General features: G+C 46.3%; 1 protein-coding gene across 1 annotated transcript in view; it reads right to left on the bottom strand.

Moving 5' to 3' along the window:
- Window positions 1-445: 445 nt before the first annotated feature.
- Window positions 446-26,326, bottom strand: part of LOC132807108 (gastrula zinc finger protein XlCGF26.1-like) — a 46,938-nt gene continuing 21,057 nt past the window's right edge. Inside the window, exon 4 of the mRNA XM_060821407.1 lies at window positions 446-1,803. Within this exon, the coding sequence (XP_060677390.1) occupies window positions 1,027-1,803 (777 nt within the window). The 3' untranslated portion in view covers window positions 446-1,026. The remainder of the gene's footprint in view (window positions 1,804-26,326) is intronic.

The following is a 26,326-nucleotide window of genomic DNA, read 5'->3' as shown; positions in this document are numbered from 1 at the left end:
CTAAAGATGAAAGACTTAACAGCAATCTAGGTTTTTCAATATTTCCCATCAGTTGCATGACACTGATCTTTTGCTATAAAATCTGCGTCTTATGATCCTACTCCACAGCTATCTGATAAAGGAGCAGCGCTCTGAAAGTTAGTGCTTCCAAATAAAACTGTTGGACGATAACCTGGTGTTGTGAGATTTTTAACTTTGTCCACCCCAGTCCAACACAGGGACCTCCGCATCATTTATCGTGAACACAGCCCACACCTCCCGGTGCTGCCATTAAACTTTACAATGCAGATGAAACGACGCAGTCTGCAATCATGAAAGATTTACAATTTCAAACAATTCTAGCTACTCATTCATTGCTCCATCTGATACGTGACATTGTCAGCTTAGTGCAGGAGACTGAAAGAAATGAACAGCTTTAAAACAAAAACCTCTTAGAGTTCAAAGCTTTCAATGAGAGCCTGAGCCCTGGTAACCTTTATTGTGAACCAACTTTGTTACAGCTTCCAATCCCCTCACCAAAGAGGCATACAAAAAGTAACTGGTTTTTAAACAGCTGAAGGTCAAAGTGCGCATGCTCCCTCGCTTTCTTTACTATGGTCAGCATTGAGTTGTTCCATTGTAAATGGATCCTTGGTACAGCCTTAACCCAGAGGAATTATTGCCTCACTAAGCAATTTCAACCCATACCCTGTATCCAAGTAAGTTTCTCCCCACTCATTTGCCAGGGGTGGAGGCAGTATCGAGTCAACCACACTGCTGTGGGTCTGGAGTCACATGTGAGCCAGACAGGGTAAAGGATGCACCTGGGACGACTGAGAGAATCTTTTGCTACAACTGCAGTTTCCTTCCCTAAAAAGGACGTGAGTGAATCAGATGGGGTGTTTCACCCCCGTTACACCCCCAAAAATGGTTTTATCGTTAGATTCTGAACTCCAGATTTCTGACTGAATTCCAATTCCACCATATGCCACGGCGGGATTCAAACCTAGGCATCGCTGGAACTGGGTCAATAATGGCACTCTACCATCACTCCTTCAAATCCCCCTGCGATGGTACATGAACCCGCTGGTGCCTGCGCAGGTTGGAGGAGCGGGTGAAGCCTTTCCTGCACTCAGGGCAGCTGAAGGGCCTCTCCCCAGTGTGGATCTGCCGGTGCGTCAACAGGTTGGATGCCTGGGTAAAGCCCTTTCCACATTCTGGACAGCTGTAGGGCCTCTGCCCTGTGTGGACCCGCCGGTGGGTAAGCAAGTGGGAGGCCCGGGTAAAGCCCTTCCCGCACTCGGGGCAGCTGAAGGGCCTCTCCCCAGTATGGACTCGCTGGTGCCTGAGCAGTATGGAGGAATCGCTGAAGCCCTTCCCACACTCAGGGCAGCTGAACGGTTTCTCCCCAGTGTGGACTCGCTGGTGCCTGAGCAGTATGGAGGAATCGCTGAAGCCCTTCCCGCACTCAGGGCAGCTGTAGGGCCTCTCTCCCATGTGGAGCCGCTGGTGCCTCAGCAGGTTGGAGGAACTGCTGAAGGCCTTCCTGCACTCAGGGCAGTTGAAGGGCCTCTCCCCCGTGTGGATGCGCCGGTGGGTCAGCAGGTCGGAGGAATGGCTGAAGCCCTTCCCGCACTCAGGACAGCTAAAGGGCCTCTCCCCTGTGTGGACTCGTCGGTGGATCTGGAGGGTGGAGGCCTGCGTAAAGCCCTTCCCACACTCAGGGCAGAAGAATGGCCTCTCTCCGGTGTGGATGCGCCGATGAGTCTCCAAGGCAGATGGGACACAGAAACCTTTCCCGCAGTCACCACACTTCCACGGTTTCTCCACAGGGCGGGAGTCCTCGGGTTTCTCCATGGCCGAAGCTAAGCAGCACACAAATGAGTGTAGAGCCTCTACCACGGTGAATTCCTCTTTCCAGGCTGTATTATTGATTCAGGCTCCACACTCACTTCACTGCAACAGTATGGTCTCTTATCCTGTCCTTCTGCTGCTGAAAATGTACTAAAACACGAACCAAAAAAGCTTTGCTCCTTTTCACAGAACCTTAGTTGAAAATCGTGGTCCAGATGGATTCAGTGACTGTCAGACATCGACGTCAAAGTGAGGACTGCAAATACTGAAGAGTCAGAGTCGAAAAGTACAGCACTAGAAAAACACAATGGGTCAGGCAGCATCCAAGGAGCAGGAGAGTCAATGTTTCAGGCATAAGCCCTTCATCTGTTGACTTTGAAACTTCTGTCTTCAGATCTCCAAATACTCTAAAAAGAGATTACAAACATCAATGTCAGTCCAAGGTAGAAATTCAGAACAACGTATTCTACTTTCTGTGGAATATTTTCTTTTGTTATGCCACAAAATTGAAAGCACCATCCCATTCACTCTCTCCCACTTTGTTCTCACTCTGCTCGAACTAATTCTCCTAAAAGGTGCTGATTTAGGATCTCACAGGGCAGAAAAGCTCTCTGAATTTTGGATAACTTCACCTGAGAGTTAATATCTATCACAATATTGGGATAGTGCTGAGAGTAAGCAGGTCTGATTTTGGGAAGCAAAATTAAGAAAAAAAGTGTCTCTATTCAAGGTGAACCTGCAAAGCAGCTTCTTGAGGAACAGCCAGACACAAAATGGTTAATGTACCCAGGAACAGGGGAGAAAATGAGACATCAAGGTATTAATACCAACACCAGAGAGAAACTGAACATAAAGATGCAGCAAATGTTCATGGAAAGCCAGATTCACAAAGATATACAGCACAGAAACAGACACTTAAAGCAAACTCTTCTGCGCTGATCAGATATCCTAAATTAAGCTAGTCGCATTTGCCAGCGTTTGGCCCATATCCCTCCTGAACCCTTCCTATTCATATTCCCATCCTTTTCAATGTTGCAATTGTACCAGCCTGCATCACTTCCTCTGGCATCTCATTCTGGCACCACCCAATGCGTGAAAACAATACCCTTTAGGTCTCTTAAATCCCCACCACTCCCACCCCTGTCCTCACCCTAAACTTATTAACCTCCAGTTTTGGACTCCCCCAACCCAAAGAAAAGACCTTGTCTATTTACTCTGACCCTCTGGATTTTACAAGTCTTTCAGGTCACCCCCGCCCCGCCCGTTCTCTGGCGCGCTGGGGAAAACAGCACCTCCCACCATCCATCCGGTTTTCCTCACCTTGAGTTTGCAATGTCTGCTCCCTCCCTGGGTTCACTCCAGTTGCTACAAGTGAACAGATGCCCCCAGGATGAAGAGTTGCTCAGAGGGAGGAAGTGAGTTTCATTCTGAAACGGACATGGCCACTTCCGTGTTGTGACGTCACCACTGCTGTACTGCGCCTGCTCCGGACGGCGGCCGCCTGGCCCCGCACAGTTTGCAAAATTCTTTCCCTTCAGAGAATCTCCAGCGTGTGGAAGCAGGCCATTCGGCCCATGGAGTCCACACCCATTAGCTTTACATTTAACCCTTACTAATGCACTTCACCTGCCCATCCCCAAACACTATCGATAATTTACCATGGCCAATCTACCCTAACCTGCACATCCCTGAACCCGACGGGACAACTTAGCATGGCTTATCCACCCTAACCTAGACAGATGCCGGCCAGACATCCTAAATTAATGTAGTTCCACTTGCCAGCATTTGGCCCATATCCCTCTAAACCTTTACTATTCATGTACCCAGATGTCTTTTAAATGGTGTCATTTTCCCTCAGGCAGCAGGTTCCATACATCCGCCACCCTCTGCGTGAAAGTTTCACCTCACGTCCCTTTCCCCATTCACCTTAATCCTAAGCCCCTCGAGTTCTGCACTCTCCTACCATGGGGAAAAGACCTTGGGTATTCACCCTATCCATGCCCCTTATGAACTTCTATAAAGTCAGCCCTCAGCCTCTGATAGTCCAGGTAAAATATACCTGATGGGTATTCAGCCTCTCCCTGTAGCTCAAACCCTCCAACTCTGGCATCGGCCTTATAAATCTTTTCCCACCCCTTTCAAAGTTTCACAACATGTTTCCTACAGCAGGGAAACCAGAACTGAATGCAGTATTCCAAAAGTGGCCGAACCAATGTCCTTCACAGCCGCAGCAGGACCTCCCAACTGCTATACTCAATGATCTGACCAATAAAGGAAAGCATACCAAGGTCTCTTTGTTCTGCAACACTCCCTTTAACTATGTCAGTCCTGCATGGATTGCTTGACCAAAATGCAAATCACATTTCTCTAAATTAAACGCCATCTGCCACTCAGCCCATCTGAACAATATAATTTATATCAATTTCCTATCTTATTCCAGAGAGGCTGCAAATCTCCAACCTACACACTCTCCCTCCATTCTCACTTTGCAGAATCTAATCTCTGCTGTGTCTCATCCTAAAGGGTCTGGTTCATGCTGATTAACAGGCCCACACTCAGGGGGGATCTAATTGAAACATACAGAATACTGAACAGCCTGGACAGAGTGGACATTGGGAAGCTGTTTCCACTGGTAGGAGACTCTGGAACCTGAGGGCATAGTCTTAAAGAAAAGGGAAGACCTTTTAGAACAGATCTAAGGAGAAACTTCTTCAGCCAGAGAGCGGTGAATCAATGGAATTCCTTGACACACAAGGCTGTGGGGGCCTGGTCAATGAGGATATTTAAGACTGAGACAAATACATTCTGGAGTATCAAGGGGTACTGGAAAAAAGTGGGAGAATGGGGTTAACAAACTTATCAGACACGTTTGAATGTAACAGCAGACCTGATGGGCTGACTGGCCTAATTTCTGCTCCTATGTCTTAGTTTCTTACTGTCCTAATCACACTGAGAATTGGGGACAGGAGTATGCCATTTGGTCTTTCAAGTTTGCACCAGTGTGGAACAGATCATAACTGGACATGGATCTACCTACATCTAGGGGATAGGCTGGAAATTTTTCACAAGAGGTTGAGAGATGACCTTATAGAGGATTATAAAATCATGAGGGGTATAGATGAGATGAATGGCAGGTGTCATTTCAAGATGAGGGGCAAATTTTTAAGGTGAGTGGAGAAAGATTTTAAGACGATATGAGGAGCACCTTTTTTTCTTTTAAGAGAGTAGTTTGTGTGTGGAATGACTGTCCAGAGGAAATGGTGGATGCAGGTAGAGTAACAACATTTAAAAGATATTTTGATAAGTACATGAATAGGAAAGGTTTGGAGGAATATGGACCAAATCAGGTGGGACTAGTTTAGTTTGTGAAGATAGTCAGCATGACTTGTTGGACTCAAGGGTCTGTTTCTGTGCTGTATGACTAACTGATTTTAAAACCCTTCTATTGCCTTTGTCCATAACCATCCACTTCTTTGTTGTTCAAAAATCAGATAAACTCAGCTTTGAATATATTCAATAACCCTCCAACTGCAGGAAGACATCCGCACTTCTGAACTCAATTCCTCTTGTTAATATACCACTTGCCTTGCTGGTTGCCTGCTGCACCCTGACTGACAACTGGCATTGACTGGTGTAAAAGGACACTGATGCCCCTTTGTACATCCACGCATTATTCCTGACAAAAGGCTCAGACACAAAACATTGACTCTCCTACTCCTTGGAAGCTGCCTGACCTGCTGTGCTTTTCCAGTGCCACACTTTTGACTCTGATCTTCAACATCTGCAGTCCTCACTTTCTCCACTTCCCAATATCACCATTTAAACAATGCCCCTCCTTCCTGTTTTTTTTTCCCCACAGCAAAGGATATAACTTCACCTTGAGGTATTGGATTTGCCAATTGAGACACAGTCCTGGACCAACATTTCCCGAGTCTGCTCCTCCCTGGATTCAATCCTTTTCCTTTCAGTTGCTCTAAGTCAGCAACTGTAGCCCACAATGAAGAAAAGGGCATGAGATAAGAGAATGCCATACTCTCAAATGTTGGACAGAGGAAGGAAGTTGCAGCCTGGAGTGAAACTCAATCTTCATTCAGAGAGATAGGTGCAGGACAACTTCCGCATTCAGACAATAGGGGATGTTCTAATTGGCAGGATGACTATCGAACTTCCGGTCCTCCAGGGATCCCGAGTGGCTTCTAAAGAAGGTCGCGCCTCGTTTCAGCGGACAACTAGGAGCATGCGCATTTTTTTGGTGACAAACTTGAACAAGCGCCGTTCTTGCTGACACCGAGGAGCCCGTGCCGTATGCTCCGTGGAAATGCTGCTATTACTGACATTTTAATGGTCCAAATGCTAATAGGAGAAAAAAAAGGGTCGACCCACAATTTATGTTCCTCCGTGGCTCGACATAACCACGCATGCTCCTCACCTTACCTACACCCCTCACGATTTAAAAAAAATCAATAAAGGTCACCCCACAACCTCCTATGCTTCAGTGAAAAACGTCCCAGCCTCTCCTAATTCAAACCATCCAGTCCTGGCAACGTCCTGGTACATCTTTTCCAAACCCTATCTGTTCTTCCTATAACAGGGCCACCAGAACTGTACTCAGCATTCTAAAAGTGGCCTCACAAACATCCTGTACAACCTCAACATGATGCCCCAACTCCAATATTCAAATGACGTGAACAATGAACGCAAGTGTGCTAAATGCCTTAACCACCCTGTCTACCAGTGATGCAACTTTCAAAGAACTATGGACTTAAACCACGCCCCCATGTCTCTGTTCTACAACGTGATCCAGGGCCCTACCAGTAACTGTACAAGTCCTGCCCTTTGTTTTTGTAGCAAAATGCATTCCTTGCTTTTATTTATACCTCTCTCATACACGCTCACCACCCAATATTCACACCTTCTCACACTCGTCCATTACAAAACACACACTCTTACGCGAACTCTCAGACACAAACTCACATGCGCACACACACTCTCATGCATGCACAGACACACAAGTCCATGGGATAAATATGCATTTGCAGATACATTCAATTTTGATGAAAAAACACACAATCTGTAGGTAGTCAATCCATGTAATATTTTAAAATTTCCTACTTTGGAAATGGAACCAGTCTGATTCAAGACTGGGATACAGACAGACTCGAACCTCACACCGTTCATGTACTGAGCTGAGATGTCACCGATTTTTATAAAATCTTCAGTCATCTCAAGAACGTGACTTAAAAGTACTTCTGGGCTTTACATTTTAGTTACCCGAAACAGCAACCTATTTTAAAAGATGGAAGACTAAACTGCAATCTAGGTTTGTTCAATATAGCCCATCAGTTGCACTACACTGTGATCTTTTCTATAAAATCTGTGTCTTATGATCCTGCTCCACAGCTACCTGATGAAGGAGCAGCACTCCAAAAGCTAGTGCTTCCAAATAAACCTGTTGGACTATAACCTGGTTTTGAGAGATTTTTAACTGTATCCACCCCAGTCCAACAGCAGCTCCTCCACATTGTTTCCAGTGAACACAGCCCACACCTCCTGGTGCTGTCTCTAAACTTTACAATGCTGATGACATAATGCAGTACCTGCACTCCTGAAAAATTTCTAACGATACTGGCTATGCATTCACTGCTGCAACTGATACACAACATTGGAAACTTAGTGCAGGAGGCTGAAAAATATGAGCAGTTTTAAAACAAAAACCTGTTGCAGCTTAAAGCTTCCAACAGGAGTCTGAGACTGGTGGTAAGTTCAGGTAACCTTTATTGCAACCCAACTTTACTACAACTTCAGATCCGCCCAGCAAAAAGGCATAGAAAAAGTAGCTGCTTTTTAAACAGCACAAGGTCAATCCAGGGTGGAAATTCAGAACATGCAATTCTACTTTGAGGAACGTTTTTTGCTTTTGTTATTGCACAAAATTGAAAGCACCATCCCACTCTCCCGCTCAGTGTTCTCACTCTGCTCAAACTAATTCTCCTGAAGGTGCTGATTCAGGATCTCACAGGGACAGAAAAAGCAAAAACGTCAAAACTGACATCTCTCTGAATTTTGGATAACCCCATCTGACAGTTAATTTCTTTTATAACACTAGGGTACTGCTGAGAGTGAACAGGTCTGATTTTGGGAAGCAAAAACAAAAGGGTGTGTCAATTCAGAGTGAACCAGCAATGCAGCTTCTTGATGAACAACCAGACATGAAATGGTTAACATCCCCAGGGGAAAAAAAGGGTGGGTGTGGAGGAGGTGAAATATCAAGGCATTAACACCAACACTCAAGAGAAACTAAACATACAGACATGGCAAGCATTGTTGGAAAGTCAGGGTCGTGGAGACATACAGCACAGAAACAGACCCTTCAGACCAACTCGTCCATATAGAAAAGATATCCTTAAATCATTCTAGTCCCATTTGCCAGCACCTTAGCCAACAACCCTTTAAACCCTTCCTACTCTCTTTCCTTATTCAGATGCCTTTTCAAAGTTGTAATTGTACCAGCCTACATCACTTCAACCCTCAGCCTCCCACGCTTCAGGGAAAACAGCCCAACCTTTCCCTGTAGCTCAAATCTCCCAACTCTGGCAATATTCTTGTAAATCTTTTCTGAACCCTTTCAAGTTTCACAACATCTTTCCAATAGGAGGGAGACCAGAATTGCATGCAACATTCCAAAAGTGGCTGTGGTTCTGTTGGGCAATGATAATTTAATTCCAAAATGTTAATTCCTTCACGAGAAGGGAATAATTTGCAATGTAGCTGTGACAGGCCTCTTGCGGAAGAGTGAAGAACTGATTGAGGTGGACAGGAACAGAGTTGATTCGGAGACTGGGGACTTAAATCTAAAGCGAGAAAATTACAACAGGAAAGGCACGAACTGGCTGCAACAATTGAGGGAGCATTATTGAAAGAAATGACAAACATTTACATAGCACCTGGAGGAACTGCAATAGTTGTCCCTTACTGTCTGACAAAATAAAATACAAAAGGTGGCCAGCCACAACAAACAAGGGACATCATGGATCGTACTGAATCCAAAGAAATAGCGTACAAATTGGCTTTAAAAAAGCAGCAGATCTGAAAACTGGGAGAAGTTCAGGTTTCAATAAAAGGATTGATTAAAATGGGAAAATGGGGTATGTGAAGACAAAAAAAAAATTGGTGAAAATAATTATGATTTGGAGATCCCGGTGTTGGACTGGGGTGTACAAAGTTAAAAATCACACCACACCAGGTTATAGTCCAACAGGTTTAATTGGAAGCACACTAGCTTTTGGACCAACGCTCCTTCATCAGGTGATTGTGGAGGGCTTGATTGTAACACAGAATTTATACAACTTTAAAAAAAGGGTTTTGTGATTTACACATCTAAGAAGTGAAACTATCACTGTATTCTAACAGAAGAAAGGCTTAACAGACAATCAATTTTTCAATATATAATTTCGTTACATCACACTGCAAATTTTTGCTATAAATTCTGTGTTACGATCGAGCCCTCCACAATCACCTGATGAAGGAGCGTCGCTCCGAAAGCTAGTGTGCTTCCAATTAAACCTGTTGGACTATAACCTAGTGCTGTGTGATTTTTAACTTTGAAAATAATTACACTGAGAACAGGCAAAGTTCTCATGTGGAACGAAGAGATGGCAGGCCAATTAACCACTACATTGCTTCTATCATCACAAAGGAGGACACAAGTAACATCCCCAGAATGTTGGGAAACACATGGTCCATTGAGAGCAGAACTGAGTAGTTGTGGGGAAATGGTGTTGGGGACACTGATGGGATTAAAAGTTTACAAATCCCCAGCACCTGGTAATCCAAACTCCACACTATGCACGGAGATAAGTCATTCAATTGTCAAATCTTGGGCTGATCTTAGCAGGGCTCACACACTTCACGGGAAGGTCCTGGGGAGTGTTACTGAACAATCAGACCTTGGAGTGCAGGTTCATAACTACCTGTGACTCTACTTCCAAGGAGTTATGATAGTGAAGGTGGCGTTTGGTATTCTTGCCTTTATTGTTCAGAGCATTGAGTACAGGAGTTGGGAGGACATGTTGTGGCTGTTAGACCACTTTTGGAATATTGCATGCAATTCTAGTCTCTTTCCGATCAGAAGGATGTTGCTAGGGTTGGAGGATTTGAGCTTCAGGAAGAAGTTGAACAGACTGGTGCTGTTTTCTTGGAGAGTCGGAGTCTGAGCAGTGACCTTATAGAGGTTTATAAAATCATGAGGGGCATGGATAGGATAAATAGACAAAGTCTTTTCCCCGAGGTGAAGGCTTATGTTTAGGGTGAGAGGGAAAAGATATAAAAGAGTCCCAAGGGGCACCTTTTTCCACATTGAGGGTGTTGCATGTATGGAATGACCTTCCAGAGGAAGTAGTGGTGGCTGGTGAAATTGCAACACTTAAAAGGCATCTGGATTGGTATGTGAATACGAAGGGTTGGAGATATCTGGGCCAGGTGCTGGCAAGTGGGACTAGATTAGGTTGGAATATCTGGTTGGCATGGATGGGTTGAATTGAATGGCCTGTTTCCGTGCTATACATCTCTATGACTCTATGATGTTTGTCTTGAGTTTCCCATCTGAAACTTGTGACATCCACTAAACGAAATGTACAAAAGATGTCACCGTGAGCACTAGATTAAAGGCACAAGGGACAGTTTTACTTTCCAGGAAACACTTTTCTTATCTACTAGCTGGAAAGTACTAGATTTGAATCCTACACATTATCTCTCCTCCTGCACTGAAATTTAAATTCACTTCCTCCTGGTGTTCTCTTTTTTTCTTCAGTCAACAAACTGAAAAGAACATCAACGCGTCAATGCTCTCCAGGTCGCTGCGATTACCACTTTCTGTTCCAGCGCCACAAATTATCACATTCAACTCAAATTCACAGCCCGCCTACTTGTTTTTCAGGATCTCTCTCTCTCACCCCCTTTTCCTGAGTTAAGGGCAGATGTACCAAGCTCAGCGCCAGGTCTCTCAGAGTGAAATGAGGAAATTCTAGTTGTCACAAAGGCTGCCACGAGGTTGGAAATCTCTCCCGGAAATGACCGCGGATGGTGCCTTCACCAAGATGGCCGCCCGACCCAAGACAACATGCGCCTCAACCTCACAAAGATGGCGGCCGGTTGCCCGGGCAACCCGAGAGTGCCTTCTCCAATAAACACTATCCCCGTGGGGCTTTTATTCGCGGACTGCGGCCTCCCCCTAGGAGTTTATAAACTCCCCAGTATCCCTCCTCCCGCGGTTCCCAATCCTACCCTGTCTCACTGTCTCCTCTCCCGGGGGCAGGAACCAGGTCTTGGCGCTCGGGCCTGGCGACCTCCCCGGGATGTTTCTGAAACCTGGTCCTGTTCTGAAGAAGGATCCCCGGACCCGAAACACGTCCTCGGATTTTTCTCAACAGGCGCTACCGAACCTGCTCAGGTTTTCTAGCGGTTTCTGTTCTTGGTTCCTTCAGCCGGCGGCATCATTCCTCTCCCACACTCAGTAACAGCGCCTGTGTCGCGCTGCAGAACTTACACTGCACATGCGCCAGCTCACGTGTTTGGGAATGAGAATGGGGGGCGTCATCACCGGCTGAAGGGGCGTGGTTGGAAGAGTCATCCAAGAATTCGGAGAAAATGGGGGCGGGGCGATAGCTTTGCCCGCCCCCCCGTCACCTGATAGGTGGGTTTATTTTCAGTTTGAACAAAGTATGTTTTCAATTTTCAGCCTATTCAGAAATGGTATTCCAGACCTCTGGAAAGCTGAAACGTAAACATAAACAATGGGATACTAATAAAATGAATAAAAGCAGGTAAGGTAAATTACGAAAGAAGTTGAAAATGTGTTGCTGGTTAAAGCACAGCAGGTTAGGCAGCATCCAAGGAACAGGAAATTCGACGTTTCGAGCATAAGCCCTTCATCAGGAATGAGGAGAGTTTGCCAAGCAGGCTAAGATAAAAGGTAGGGAGGAGGGACTTGGGGGAGGGGCGATGGAGATGTGATAGGTGGAAGGAGGTCAAGGTGAGGGTGATAGGCTGGAGTGGGGTGGGGGCGGAGAGGTCAGGAAGGACGGTGCTGAGTTGAGGGAACCGACTGAGACAAGGTGTGGGGAGGGGAAATAAGGAAACTGGAGAAATCTGAGTTCATCCCTTGTGGTTGGAGGGTTCCCAGGCGGAAGATGAGGCGCTCTTCCTCCTACCGTCGTGTTGTTATGTTTTGCCGGTGGAGGAGTCCAAGGACCTGCATGTCCTCGGTGGAGTGGGAGGGAGAGTTAAAGTGTTACGAAAGAAACCTAGCACAAAATATCAAAAAGAAAAACAAACGCTTCTGGTCGTATGCTAAAGGGAACAGAGTAAATGTTGGTCCCTTGGAAGGTGAAACCGGTGAGGTAATCGGGGGAATACTGAAATGGCAGAGCTTCTAAATTAATACTTTTCCTTAGTTTTCACCTTGGAGGATAGCAGTACTATTTCAATTGGAACGGCCAAGTCAGAGGCCATAGAAAGCGTAGCACTTAAACAATCAACATCGATAGGTGCACTATGAGGATTAAGGGCAGACAAGTTCACTGGGGCTGATGGCCTACATTTTAGGGTACCAAAGGAAGTAATGGCGGAAATAGTGGCAACATTAGTTGCAATATTCCAAAATTCCCTTTTAAAAAATCACACAACACCAACAGGTTTAATTGGAAGCACACTAGCTTTCGAAGCGACGCTCCTTCATCAGGTGATTGTGGAGGGCTCGATCGTAACACGGAATTTAAGGCAAAAAATTGCAGTGTGATGTAACTGAAATTATACATTGAAAAATTGATTGTCTGTTAAGCCTTTCTTCTGTTAGAATACAGTGGTAGTTTCACTTCTTTCATGAGAAAGATTAATTGAGTGTCTTCAAGACTGAGATAAATCGATTCTTGATTGACAATGTGAACAAAGGTTACGGAGAGAAAGCGGGAAAATGGAGTTGAGAAACTTATTAGCCATGGCTGAATGGCCTGATTTCTGCTTCTGTATCTTATGATCTTAAGTTTCCAGTTGATTGGAAAAATGCTAATAGAACATAGAACAATACAGCACAGAACAGGCCCTTCAGCCCACGATGTTGTGCCGAACATTTGTCCTATCTTAAGCACCTATCCATGTACCTATCCAATTGCCGCTTAAAGGTCACCAATGATTCTGACTCTACCACTCCCACAGGCAGAGCATTCCATGCCCCCACCACTCTCTGGGTAAAGAACCAACCCCTGACATCCCCCCTATATCTTCCACCCTTCACCTTAAATTTATGTCCCCTTGTAACACTCTGTTGTACCCGGGGAAAAAGTCTCTGAAAAGGAGGGAGGAAATGTATGGGAAATTGCAGACCAGTTAGTTTAGTATCTGATGTTGGGAAGGTGTTAGTATCAATTATAAAGGAAGCAATATCAGGACTTTTGGAAATTCAAAACTCCATCCATCAGAGTCAGCATGGTTTTATGAAGAGCAAATCTTCAAAGATGTAATAAGTGAAGTGGATAATGGGGATCCTATAGAGGTAATATATCTGGCCTTTCAGAAGGCATTTGTGAAATTACCACACAAAAGATCAATTCACAGCTGAGATCATATGGGATTAGGGGTGATTTATCAGCTTGGATAGGTGACTAGCTGATGGGCAGGAGACAGACTGTCTGAATCGCTGGCTTTTTTTTCTGAAGGCAAGATGTAACTGTTGAGGTACCACTGAGTTGGGTCCTTGGAGCCCCACTATTTACAATCTACATTAGTGACTTGAATACAGGGGTAAAAGGCACTATAGCCTCATTTGCAGATGACACAAATCTGCAAAGGCAGGATGGTAAATTGCAATGAGGAAATAAGAACCTTACAACTAGATATAAATAGGTTAGGAGAGTGAGCCAAAATTTGGTAGATGGAGTTTGGTGGATAATATGAGGTCATACATTTTGGTCACAAAAACAGGAAGGAGACCTGTTATCTAAGTGGTGAGTGACTTTGGGGTGCTCTGGTGCAGAGGGATCTGGGTATCCTCATTCATGAGTCACAGAAAACTAATATGCAGGTACAGCAGATAATAAAGATAATAAAGATAACAAATGGAATTAGATTAGATTACATGCAGTGTGGAAACAGGCCCTTCGGGCCCAACAAGTCCACACCGACCTGCCGAAACGCACCCCCCAGACCCATTTCCCTCTTCACCTAACACTATGGGCAATTTGACATGGCCAGTTCCATAAGACCATAAGACACAGGAGTGGAAGTAAGGCCATTCGGCCCATCGACTCCACTCCACCATTGGGCTGATGGGTATTTCAACTCCACTTACCTGCATTCTCCCTGTAGCCCTTAATTCCTCGAGACATCAAGAATCTATCAATCTCTGCCTTGAAGACATTTAGCGTCCCAGCCTCCACTGCACTCTGCGGCAATGAATTCCACAGGCCCACCACTCTCTGACTGAAGAAATGTCTCCGCATTTCTGTTCTGAATTGACCCCCTCTAATTTTAAGGCTGTGTCCATGGGTCCTAGTCTCCTCTCCCAACGGAAAGAATTTCCTAGCGTCCACCCTTTCCAAGCCATGTATTATCTTGTAAGTTTCTATTAAGTCTCCTCTTAATCTTCTAAAATCCATTGAATACAATCCCAGGATCCTCAGCTGTTCCTCGTATGTTAGACCAACCATTCCAGGGATCATCCGTGTGAATCCAGTGCCAGTATGTCCTTCCTGAGGTGTGGGGACCAAAACTGGACACACTACTCCTGATGGGAAATAATTCACCTAACCTGCACATTTTTGGACTGTGGGAGGAAACGGGAGCACCCGGAGGAACCCCACACAGACACATTGAGAATGTGCAAACTCCACACAGTCAGTCACCTGAGGCAGGAATTGAACCTGGGTCACTGGCGGTGTGAGGCAGCAATGCTTATCACTGTGCTACTGTGCCAACCACATGTTGGGTTTTACAGCCAAAGGAATAAGATATAAGGTTAAGGAAGTGTTGCTGCAACTGTGCATGGCATTGTTGAGACCACACCTGAAGGATTTGAGCAGTTCTAAACCCCCTATTTCAGAAAAGATGTAATGAGGTAATTTACAGGAGGTCCACTAGATTGATCCTACAGTTGAGGGGGTTGTCGATTGAAGAGTAATTGAACAGTTTAGACCAATACTTTTGAGAATTTAGAAGAATTAGAGCAGATCAAATTGAGATATTCAAGATGATAAAAGATGGATAAAGTAGACATGGAATGGATACTCCCTCTTTTCGGGCATTCTAGGACGAGACGTCACAGACTTAGGATTAGGGGGAGCAAATTTAAAACAGATCCAAGGGGAAACTACTTTTCCCAAAGGGTTGTGAATCTCTAGGATTCGCTCCCACAAAGTGGTGGACGCTGGGACAGTGAGTAAATTTGAAGAGGTGTAAAATAGGTTTTTAATTAGTGATGGGTTGAAGAGTTATGGGGAGAAGGCAGGAAAATGGGGGTGAGGAGCATATCAGCCACGATTGAATGGTGAAGCAGTACGATTTACAGGGATGTTGCTGGGACTGCTGGTTTTGAGTTATAGAGAGAGGCTGGGGCTTTTTAAACCCTGGAGTGTCACAGTCTGAGTAGTTATGAGAGGTTTATAAAATCATATGCGTCATAGATAGGACGAATAGCCAAGCTCTTATTCTCCAGGATGGGGGAGTCAAAACTAGAAGGCATAGTTTTAAGGTGAGAGGGGGAAAGATTAAAAAAGGACCTAAAGGGCAACGTTTTCACACAGAGGGTGCTGCTTGTATGGGATGAGCTGCCAGACGAAGTGGTGGTGATTGGTACAACTACAATATTTAAAAGGTGTCTGGATGAATAGTTTGGGTGTAGATGGATTTGGGCCTGGGTCTGGGTCAGTTTGGGACATCTGGTCGGAATGGATGAGTTGAACCAAAGGGTCTGTTTCTGTGCAGTGTGACTCTATGTCTCTCACTCAATGACCGAAACCAGACCATTTTTTACTGATAATCTTCCTGTTGGAATTTTTTTTTGTGCAGTTTCAGGAGATTTGTGATGGGTGAAATTGGCACATGTCCTGTATCCTGGAAATTCTGGAAAATAAAAATAAATAATTCTCTGTGAATGGTACAATCTACATCCCCCGACGTGAATGGTACAATCCTCCTATCCTTCCCCTATGCACCCCCCACCCCACCCTGAATGGTACAATCCTCCCATCCTTTCTACCATTCTCCATGAATGATGCAATCCTCTCCCTCTCAATGGTACAATCCTTTCCTCCTTCACCCATGTTGGGTGCAATTCTCCCGTTTCCGAATGGTACAATCCGTCCAACTGTCAATGGTAAAGTTCTTCCCTACCCACATCCGCCATGAATGAAACAACCCTCCCTGTCTGAACTGTACAGTTCTCCTCTTCCCATGTCCATGGGATGATTCTTCCTCATGCCCACCCCCATGAATGACAGCATCCTTTTCATCCCCATTCGCTGCCCCCCACCACCACCCCGACCAGGAATGGAACAATCCTCCCTCTGAGAATTGACTTGTGACTCCAAAGTCCCTTTGTGTTTTCCATTTCCGAAGCCTTTCCCATTTTGAAAATAGTCTTTGCTTTTGGTCTTACTACCAAACTGCATAATCTCAGACTTTACCACATTGCATTCCATCTGCCCCTTCTCTGGCCATTCTCCTGGCCTGTCCAAGCCTTCCCAGCATGGACTCCACCTGTCCTATGCTGGAAAAGGCCCTTTATGCCAACTGTCTGCCAACTGCCAGTCAGGCAATCCTCTATCCATGCCAGTACCTTGCCCCTCACACCAGGAACTCTTATTTTGCAGCCACCTGCATAGCACCTTGTCAAAGTCCTTCTAGAAATCCATGTCACTCACATCCATTGACTCTCCCTTTGTTTAACGGACTTATTACCTTCTCAAAGAACCCGAACAGATTTGTCAGACATGTCCTCTTCTTGTCAAAGCCATGCAGACTCAGTCCTGTTTTACCATGCATCTCTAAATATTCCACACTCTCATCCTTCATAACGCCTGTTGAGTTTACCCATTTTATCCTAAGTAAGCTGTTCTGTTCATTAGAATGTCATCAAGTTTGGGAAGTCATGTTGCAGCTGTTAAGAACATTCGTTAGGCCACTTTTGGAATATTGCTTGCAATTCTGGTCTATCGGAAAGATGCTATGAAACTTGAAATGGTTCAGAAAAGATTTACAAGGATGTTGCCAGGGTTGGAGGATTTGAGATATAGGGAGAGGCTGAACAGGCTGGGGCTGTTTTCCCTGGAGAGTCGAAGACTGAGGGGTGACCTTATAGAGGTTTACAAAATTATGAAGGGCATGGATAAGGTAAATAGACAAATTCTTTTCCCTGGGGTCGGAGAGTCCAGAACTAGAGGGCATAGGCTTGGGGTGAGAGGGGAAAGATATAAAAGAGACCTAAGGGGCAATGTTTTCACAGTGGGTGGTACATGTATGGAATGAGCTGCCAGAGGAAGTGGTGGAGGCTGGTACAATTGCAACATTTAAGAGGCATTTTGATGGGTATATGAATAGGCAGGGTTTGGAGGGATATGGGCCGGGTGCTGGCAGGTGGGACTAGATTGGGTTGGGATATCTGGTCGACATGGACGGGTTGGACCGAAGGGTCCGTTTCCATGCTGTACATCTCTATGACTCTATAAGTTTAAAGACTTCATATTATGTATGTACACTATCTTTGCCGCATGTAATATTTCATCCTTCTGAAGAAGTCCTTCAAAAAATATTAGCACAAGGTATGAAACTGACTGTGTGACTACTTCAAGTGAAGGAGTTAGTAAGAATGAGAAAGGAGCGGCTGAATATCCAAACCTACCCATGCAACAGTCAAGAAGGCACAACAATGCATCTTCTTCCATGAGGCTTAAGAAGTTCAGCATGTCCATGAGGATCCTCACCAACATTTACAGATGCACCACAGAAAGCATTGTGTCTGGGTGCATCACGGCTTGCAACGGCAACTGCTCTGCCCAGGACCAGAAGAAACTACAGAAGGTTGTGTGCACAGCACAGTCCATCCTGGAAGCCAACCTTCCATCCAGTTTTGAGAATACCTTCTTCCCTGCCATTATTAGACTGTTGAATGTAACTCATGAATTTGAAATCTGATCCTGACCTTGCTTTTGTGCACCTTCTGTGCAGCCCTAACCCTACACACCTTGCTCTGTCTATGCACAGTATAACCTGCATGTCCTTGTTTGCTAGGATCTGATTGTACTGCTCACAAATCAAAACTTTTGACTGTACTTAGGTACATAGAACTTAGAACAATACAGCACAGTACAGGCCTTTTACCCTACTCTTAGATCAGACTAACCTACATATCCTTCATTGTATTAACTTCTATGTGCCTATCCTAGAGTTGCTTAAATGTCCCTAATGTATCTGACTGTATTATCACCATTGGCAGTGCATTCCATGCACCCACCATTCACTGAGTAAAGAACCTACTCTGACATCTCCCCTGAACCTTCCTCCAATAACCTTAAACTTATGCCCTCTTGTAATAGACATTTCTGCCAAGGCTATCCACTCTATCTATGCCTCTCAACATCTTGTACACCTCGATCAAGTCACCTCCATCCTTTTTCGCTCCAATGTGAAAAGCTTGAGCTCCCTCAACCTTTCTTCATAAGGCATGCCCTCCAGTGCAGGCAGCAGCCTGGTAAATCTTCTCGATATTGCAAGTGTGGTCTATACAGGATTCTACGGATCTGCAGAATAGCCTCACATCATTTACACGACGTCCTCCTGGTAATGAAAGCTAACATACCATACACCTTCTTAACAACCCTATCAATTTGCATGGCAACTTTGAGGGATTAGTGGACATGGACCCCAAGATCTCTCTGTTCCTCTACACTGCCAAGAATCTTGCCTTTAACCCTGTATTCTGCATTCAAATACAACCTTCCAAAATGAATAACTTCACACTTTTCCACGTTGAACTTCATCTGCCACTTATCAGCCCAGTTCTGCATCTTGTCAATGTCTAATTGCAGTTGAAAATTGTGATGCTGGAAAAACACAGCAGGCCAGGCAGCATCTGAGGAGCAGGATAATCGATGTTTCGGGCATAAGCCCATCTTCAGGAATGCTGCTGGTGTGCCAGGCGGGCTGAGATAAAAGGTTGAGGGTAGGGGATTTGGGGGAGGGGCGCTCGGAATAAGATTGGTGGGAGGAGGTGAGGGTGATAGGCCAGAGAGCGGGTGGGGCGGAGAGGTCAGGAATAAGACTGCAGGTCAAGAGGGCAGTGCTGAATACAGGGGTTGGGACTGAGAAAATGTGGTTCATCCCGTGTGGTTGGAGGGTTCCTAGGTGGAAGATGAGGCGCTTTTCCTCCAGGCGTCGTGTTACCATGGTCTGACTTTAACTACCTCAACCTGTCCACCCCTCTTACCCACTCCAACCTCTCACCCTCGCAACGTACAGCCTCCACTCCCTCCGCTCCAACCCTAACCTCACTATCAAACCAACAGACAAGGGAGGTGCGGTGGTAGTTTGGCGCACCGATCTTTACATTGCTGAGGCTAAACGCCAGCTCGTGGACACCTCCTCCTACTGCCCCCTTGACTATGACCCCACCTCCCACCACTAAACCATCATCTCCTAGACCATCCATAACCTCATCACTTCAGGGGATCTCCCATCCACCACCTCCAACCTCATCGTCCCACAACCCCGCATCGCCTGTTTCTACCTCCTGCCCAAAATCGACAAACCTGACTGCCCCAGCCTGCTCCTGCTCCACCAAACTCCTTTCTGCATACCTCAACACGGCCCTGTCTCCCTTAGTCCAAGAACTCCCCACCTACGTTCGGGACACCACCCACGCCCTCCACCTCCTCCATGAATTTTGCTTCCCCGGCCCCCAATGCCTTATCTTCACCATGGACATCCAGTCCCTATACACCACCATCCCCCATCATGAAGGCCTCAAAGCCCTCCGCTTCTTCCTTTCCCACCGACCCAACCAGTACCCTTCCACTGACACCCTCCTTCGACTGACTGAATTGGTCCTCACTCTAAACAACTTCTCTTTCCAATCCTGCCACTTCCTCCAAACCAAAGGAGTAGTCATGGGCACCCGAATGGGCCCCAGCTATGCTTGCCTCTTCATCGGATATGTGGAACAGTCCATCGTCCGCAGTTACACTGGCACCACACCCCATCTTTTCCTCCTCTACATCGATGACTGAATCGGCGCTACCTCGTGCTCCCATGAGGTTGAACAGTTCATCCACTTTACCAACACCTTCCACCCTGACCTCAAATTTACCTGGACCATCTCAGACTCCTCCCTCCCCTTCCTAGACCTCTCCATTTCTATCTCGGGTGACCGACTCAACACAGACATTTACTATAAACCGACCGACTCCCACAGCTACCTAGATTACACCTCCTCCCACCCTTCCCTCTGTAAAAAACGCCATCCCATATTCCCAATTCCTTCGCCTCATCTGCTCCCAGGAGAACCAATTCCAATCCCAAACAACCCAGATGTCCTTCTTCTTCAAAGACTGCAATTTCCCCTCAGACATGGTTGACGATGCTCTGCACCACATCTCCTCCACTTTCCGCACCTCCGCCCTTGAACTCTGCCCCTCCAATTGCCACCAGGTCAGAACCCCACTGGTCCTCACCTACCACCCCACCAACCTCCAGATACATCGCATCATCCTTTGTCATTTCCGCCACCTCCAAACAGACCTCACCACCAAGGATATATTTCCCTCCCCTATCTGCCTTCCGGAAAGACCGCTCCCTCCGCGACTCCCTTGTCAGGTTCACACCCCCCCACCAACCAAACCTCCATTCCCGGCACCTTCCCCTGTAACCGCAAGAAATGCAAAACTTGCGCCCACACATCACCCCTCACTTCCCTCCAAGGCCCCAAGGGATCTTTCCATATCTGTCACAAGTTCACCTGCACCTCCACACACATCATTTACTGCATCCGCTACACCCGATGTGGCCTCCACTACATTAGGGAGACAGGCCGCCTACTTGCAGAACGTTTCAGAGAACACCTCTGGGACACCCGCACCAACCAACACAATCGCCCTGCTGCTGAACACTTTAATTCCCCCCCTCCCACTCCGCCAAAAACATGCAGGTCCTTGGCCTCCTCCATTGCCAGACCATATCAACACGACGCCTGGAGGAAGAGCGCCTCATCTTCCACCTAGGAACCCTCCAACCACAAGGGATGAATGCAGATTTCTCCAGCTTCCTCATTTCCCCTCTCCCCACCTTATCTCAGTCCCAACCCTTGGACTCAGCACCGCCTTCTTGACCTGCAGTCTTCTTCCGGACCTCTCTGCCCCCACCCCCTCTCCAGCCTATCACCCTCACCTTGACCTCCTTCCACCTATCGCATTCCCAACACCCCTCCCCCAACTCCCTCCTCCCTACCTTTTATCTTAGCCTGCTTGGCACACCCTCCTCATTCCTGAAGAAGGGCTTATGCCCGAAACATCGATTCTCCTGCTCCTTGGATGCTGCCTGACCCGCTGCACTATTCCAGCAACACATGTTTCAGCTCTGATCTCCAGCAACTGCAGTCCTCACTTTCTCCAACTTCAATCAGGTCCCCCCTCAATCTTCTTTTTACTAATGAAAACAAACCTAACCTACTCAACCTTTCTTCAGAGCTAGCACCTTCCATACATGGCAACATCCCCGTAAACCTTCTCTGCACCCTCTCCAAAGTGTCCACATCATTTTGATAATGTGGCGACCAGAACTGTACACAGTATTCTAAATGCAGTCGAACAACGTCATTTAAACTTTTAACATGACCTGCCAGCTCTTATATTCAACATCCCGTCTGATGAAGGCAAGAATACCATGTGCCTTCTTGACCACTATCCACCTATGCAGCAACCTTCAGGGGACAATGGACCTGCACTCAAGATCTCTCTGCTCATCAACTTTTCCCAAGGCTCTTCTGTTCACTGTATAATTTGGTCTAGAATTAGGTTTGTCAAAGTGCATCACCACATATTTGCCTGGATTGAACTCCATCTGTCACTTCTCTGCCCAACTCTCTAGTCTGTCTCTATTCTCGTGTATTCTTTGACAATCCCTTACGCTTTCTGCTACTCCACCAATCGTCGTGTCATCTGCAAACTTGCTGATCATACCAGATCACTTATGTATATCACAAACAACAGCTGCCAAAGCACTGATCCCTGTGGAACACCACTAGTCATCTTTCTCCATTTCGAGAAACTCCCTTCAACTACTACTCTCTGTCTCCTGTTGCTCAACCAGTTTTTTTATCTGCCTAGCTAGTACACCATGTGACTTCACTTTCTCTCTTAATTTACCATGGGGAACCTTATACTACAGCCCTTCCTTCATTTATCAACTTGGTCACTTCTTCAAAGATGTTGGACAGAGGAAGGAAGTTGAAGTTTGGGATGAAGCTCAATCTTCATTCAGAGAGAGAGAGAGAGAAGATGATCATCAGCTTCTGAAGCTCATGGCCCAACTTCCGCATTCACTCAATACGGTGGGGGGGGGGCGGTGCGGGACTCTGATTGGTTGGAGGACCAGGCTCTTTCCAGTCCTCCAGGGTTTCCCAAGGTTGGTGAAGGCGAAAGTGAGGACTGTATAGGCTGGAGATCAGAGTTGTGCTGGAAAAGCACAGCAGATCAGGCAGCTTCCGAGGAACAGGAAAATCGACATTTCAGGCAGAAGCCCTTCATCAGGACCAAAGGTTGGTCTGCCGTCCATTCCGATCTCACACATACGCACTGCCCTTCGACCGATAGAGCGGTTTCTGCAGCGCATGGGATTGTGGGAGATATATCCGTCAGTAACGAGGTGCAATGAAGTGTCCCACATGCCGTCTTAAACGTACTATTCACGTGGTATTGAACTACACGTTAGGAGCCAGCCTTTAATCGATTTTAAATGTATACACTGAATGAAACACTATAGGTGTTTAACTCTAAACTCTATTCCTAATTCAGTGCCAGTTTATTGCTCCTTATCTATCCTCAAATAAGGACCGAATCAATGCCGTCCATAACGTTCATTTTTTTTTAGTTTGCACAATTCAACGCTGTGGTTCAACGATTTATTAAAAGTTACTCGTGGTAAACGGGAGTTGCTGGCTGGCCAACATTTTGTTCCCCTTGTGATGGTGGTGGGCTGCCTTCTTGAATCGCTGTGGTCCACATTAGATTAGATTACTGACAGTGTGGAAACAGGTTCTTCAGTCCAACAAGTCCACACCGATCCGCAACCCACCCAGACCCATTCCCCTACACCTAAAACCACAGCCAATTTTAGCACAGCCAATTCACCTAACCCACGCATTTTGGACTGTGGGATGAAACCGGAGCACCCAGAGGAAACCCATGCAGACATGGGGAGAATGTGCAAACTCCATACAGTCAGTCGCCTGAGGCGGGAATTGAACCTGTGAGGCAGCAATGCTAACTGCTGTACCATTGTATCGCCCACACGTTGTTTGATGAGCCACAATGTCCTTAGAGAGGGAATTCCAGGATTTACACCCAACAACACTGAAAGAATAGTGATACATTTCCAAGTCCAGATGGTGAGTGGCTTGGAGGGGTACTTGCAAGAGATTGTGTTCCCAAGTATCTGTTGTCCTGGTCCTTCTAGATGGAAGTAGATGGTTTGGAAGCTATTTTCTAAAGATCTTTGGTGAATTTCTGCGGTGCATCTTGAATATAGTACACATTACTGCTTCTGAACAGTGGAGCAGAGGGAGTGGATGTATGTGGACATCGCACTAATCGAGGTGGTTATTTTGTCCTGGATGGTATCAAGTCTTTGCTTGAAAACTGTTGAAGCTGCAGCCATCCAAGCTGATGGGAGAGTATTCCAGTACATTGCTGACTCGTGCCTTGTAGAAGATGGACTGATGAAAATATTTGACAAATTCACTGCTTCCACAAGACCTAGTGTTCCCAAAGTTAAAGTATTTTTAATAACCCCTTTATATTTTCCAGAATTTCCAGGATTGGGGACTTGCACCACTTTTACCCACCACAAATCTCCTGAAATTGGGTGCACTAAAAAAAAAATTCCAGCAGGACGATTTTCAATTAAAAGGTCTGGTTTTGATCATAAAAATCATCAACTTATAGAGTGACACTGCATAGAAACAGACCCTTCGGTTCAACACATCCTCGCTGACCAATTGTCCAAATCTGACCCAATCTGAATTTCCAGCATTTGGCCCAGATCCCTCTCAACCTAAATTATTCATCCAGGCACCTTTTTAATGTTGTAATTGTACCCAACTCCACAACTTCCTCTGGCAGCTTGTTCTACAGCTACACTACCGTCTGCATGAAAAGATTGCCCTTTAGATCCCTTAATCCACACCCCTGCCACCCCGTGACAGCACCACCTGTCCATTCAAGCCCATCACCTGCAGTGTCCCGTGTCTCTTCCCCCTGACCACACACGGCGCCCCCAATCCAATCTCCAACGCCACCCACAGCACCTCCTCTCCCCTCCACCCCGCCACACACAGCGCCCCCTGTCTATTCCCTTTGGTACCCACTGCAGCCCTATCCATTCCCCATGCCACCTACCATGCCCCCATCCATTCCCTATGCCACCCAAAGCGCCCTCTGTCTAGTCCCCCCGCCACTCACTGCACCCTCTGTTCAATTGCCCATGGCACCCAAAGCTCTCCCGGTCCATTGCCCCCATGCCACCTACAGCACCTCCTGTCTATTCTGCTCTGCGACAAACAGCATCCCCTGTCCTTTCTGCACCGCCACCCACAGTGCCCGGCCATTCACCCATGTGACCCACAGCAACCCCGTCGATTCCCCCGCCACCTCAGCGCTCCCTGTCTATTTTCCCAAAACCCCCAGCGCTCTCTGTCCATTCACCTCCACAATCCATAGCATCCCCTGTCCAGTCCACCTGACACCCAATGCACTCCAAGTCCATTCTCTCTCTATCCCCAGCTTCTTGTCCATTATCCGTCTCTACCCCGACCTTCTGCCCCCGTCCTTTCTCTCCCCACTCAGTGCACCCCAACCATTCGCTCTCTCCTCACACTCTTCACCCACACTATTCTCTCTCACTCCTCCTCAACACACTGCCTCCCCCATTCTCTCTCTCTGGCCCCCTCTCCCATTCTCTGTCCTGCCATCCTCTGTCCCCCCAGTCTTTCTCTACCCCCACCCTCTGCTCCCCTGTCCATTCTGTCTCTTTTCTCCTCAGCCCACAAACCCATCCCCGTCCTTTCTCGTGCCTTGAGCCTTCTTTGGTCGCTGTATCAAGCCCTAAGAAGAGTGAGAGAGTGAGAGAGAGATGTAAGGGAGAGAGAATTTCTGAAGTAGGGCACGAGAAGAAATCTGGGAGACTCCTATTTCTGATTTACTTCCTTATGAACAAACATGAAGCATGAGCACCAATTGTACATTTGTTTCTAATTTGGTTTCATTGTTCTTGTTTGATTCCCTGCTATGATGACACTCTGTCAGGGTGGTTGACAGACTGGGAGATTGTCGGACCTTGATTGACTGAACGTTTCATTTTTCCGGAAGGTGTAAAAGGTGGGGGGTCAAAGCTTCAGCAGAAATCCTGCAGAACTGAGAACAGATGACATCTAACTGTGTGGGAACAGGGAGATCAGAGGACAGAGAAATCAGGACTGACTACTGTGTGATCAGTGCTCTGGTTAGCAGTGCCTACCCTCTGCCTTTACCTAGCTTCCCAATCAACTAGAATGCCACATACCCCCCTTGATATTCAGGATCCAATCCAGGTCATCCCAAAGCTGTGTCTCAGATCATAATTATTCTCTTCACTGTGGGCAGTCAACTCATTCACTTTTGTTACAATGCAGCATTCATTCAGGCTCTCAGATATTAGTTTCAATTATTGTGATCTTTAGAATCCAGTTTTGATTGCTGGAATATTTACTGTGTCTCTTTCTATCATTCTTTGATAGTCATTTTCCACATCACGACATTGCTCACCTGCCTTGGCCATGCTTAAATGCCCATTGTGGCCAGGGATGTACAGGTTAGGTGGGTAAGCCATGGGAAATGCAGGGTTATAGCTTTATAGTAATAGAAGAAAGAGTAGGCCATTTGGCAATTCATTACGATCATGGCTGATTGATTTATCATCTGTGCTCCTCCCACCTGCATTATCCCAACTACCCTTAATTCCCCTACCCTGTTAAAACTCATCCAACGTGTCTTGAGTATATTTAATAAAGCAGCCTCTGCTGCTTCCTTGGGCAGAGAATTCCATAGATTCACCACTCTCCAAGAGAATAAATTCTTCCTCATCTCTGTCTGAAATCTACTCCCACAAATCGTGAGGACTAGTCTCACCCACGAATGGAAATGACCTGATAGGGTGGGGGTGTCGTCTGGGTGGTATGCTCATCGCAGGGGTCAGTGTA

The sequence above is a fragment of the Hemiscyllium ocellatum genome (assembly GCF_020745735.1).
Source record: "Hemiscyllium ocellatum isolate sHemOce1 chromosome 27 unlocalized genomic scaffold, sHemOce1.pat.X.cur. SUPER_27_unloc_1, whole genome shotgun sequence".
In the NCBI taxonomy this organism is placed as follows: Eukaryota; Metazoa; Chordata; class Chondrichthyes; order Orectolobiformes; family Hemiscylliidae; genus Hemiscyllium; species Hemiscyllium ocellatum.
Note: the sequence above shows the minus strand (reverse complement) of the source record. Positions and strands in the feature narration are given on the sequence as shown.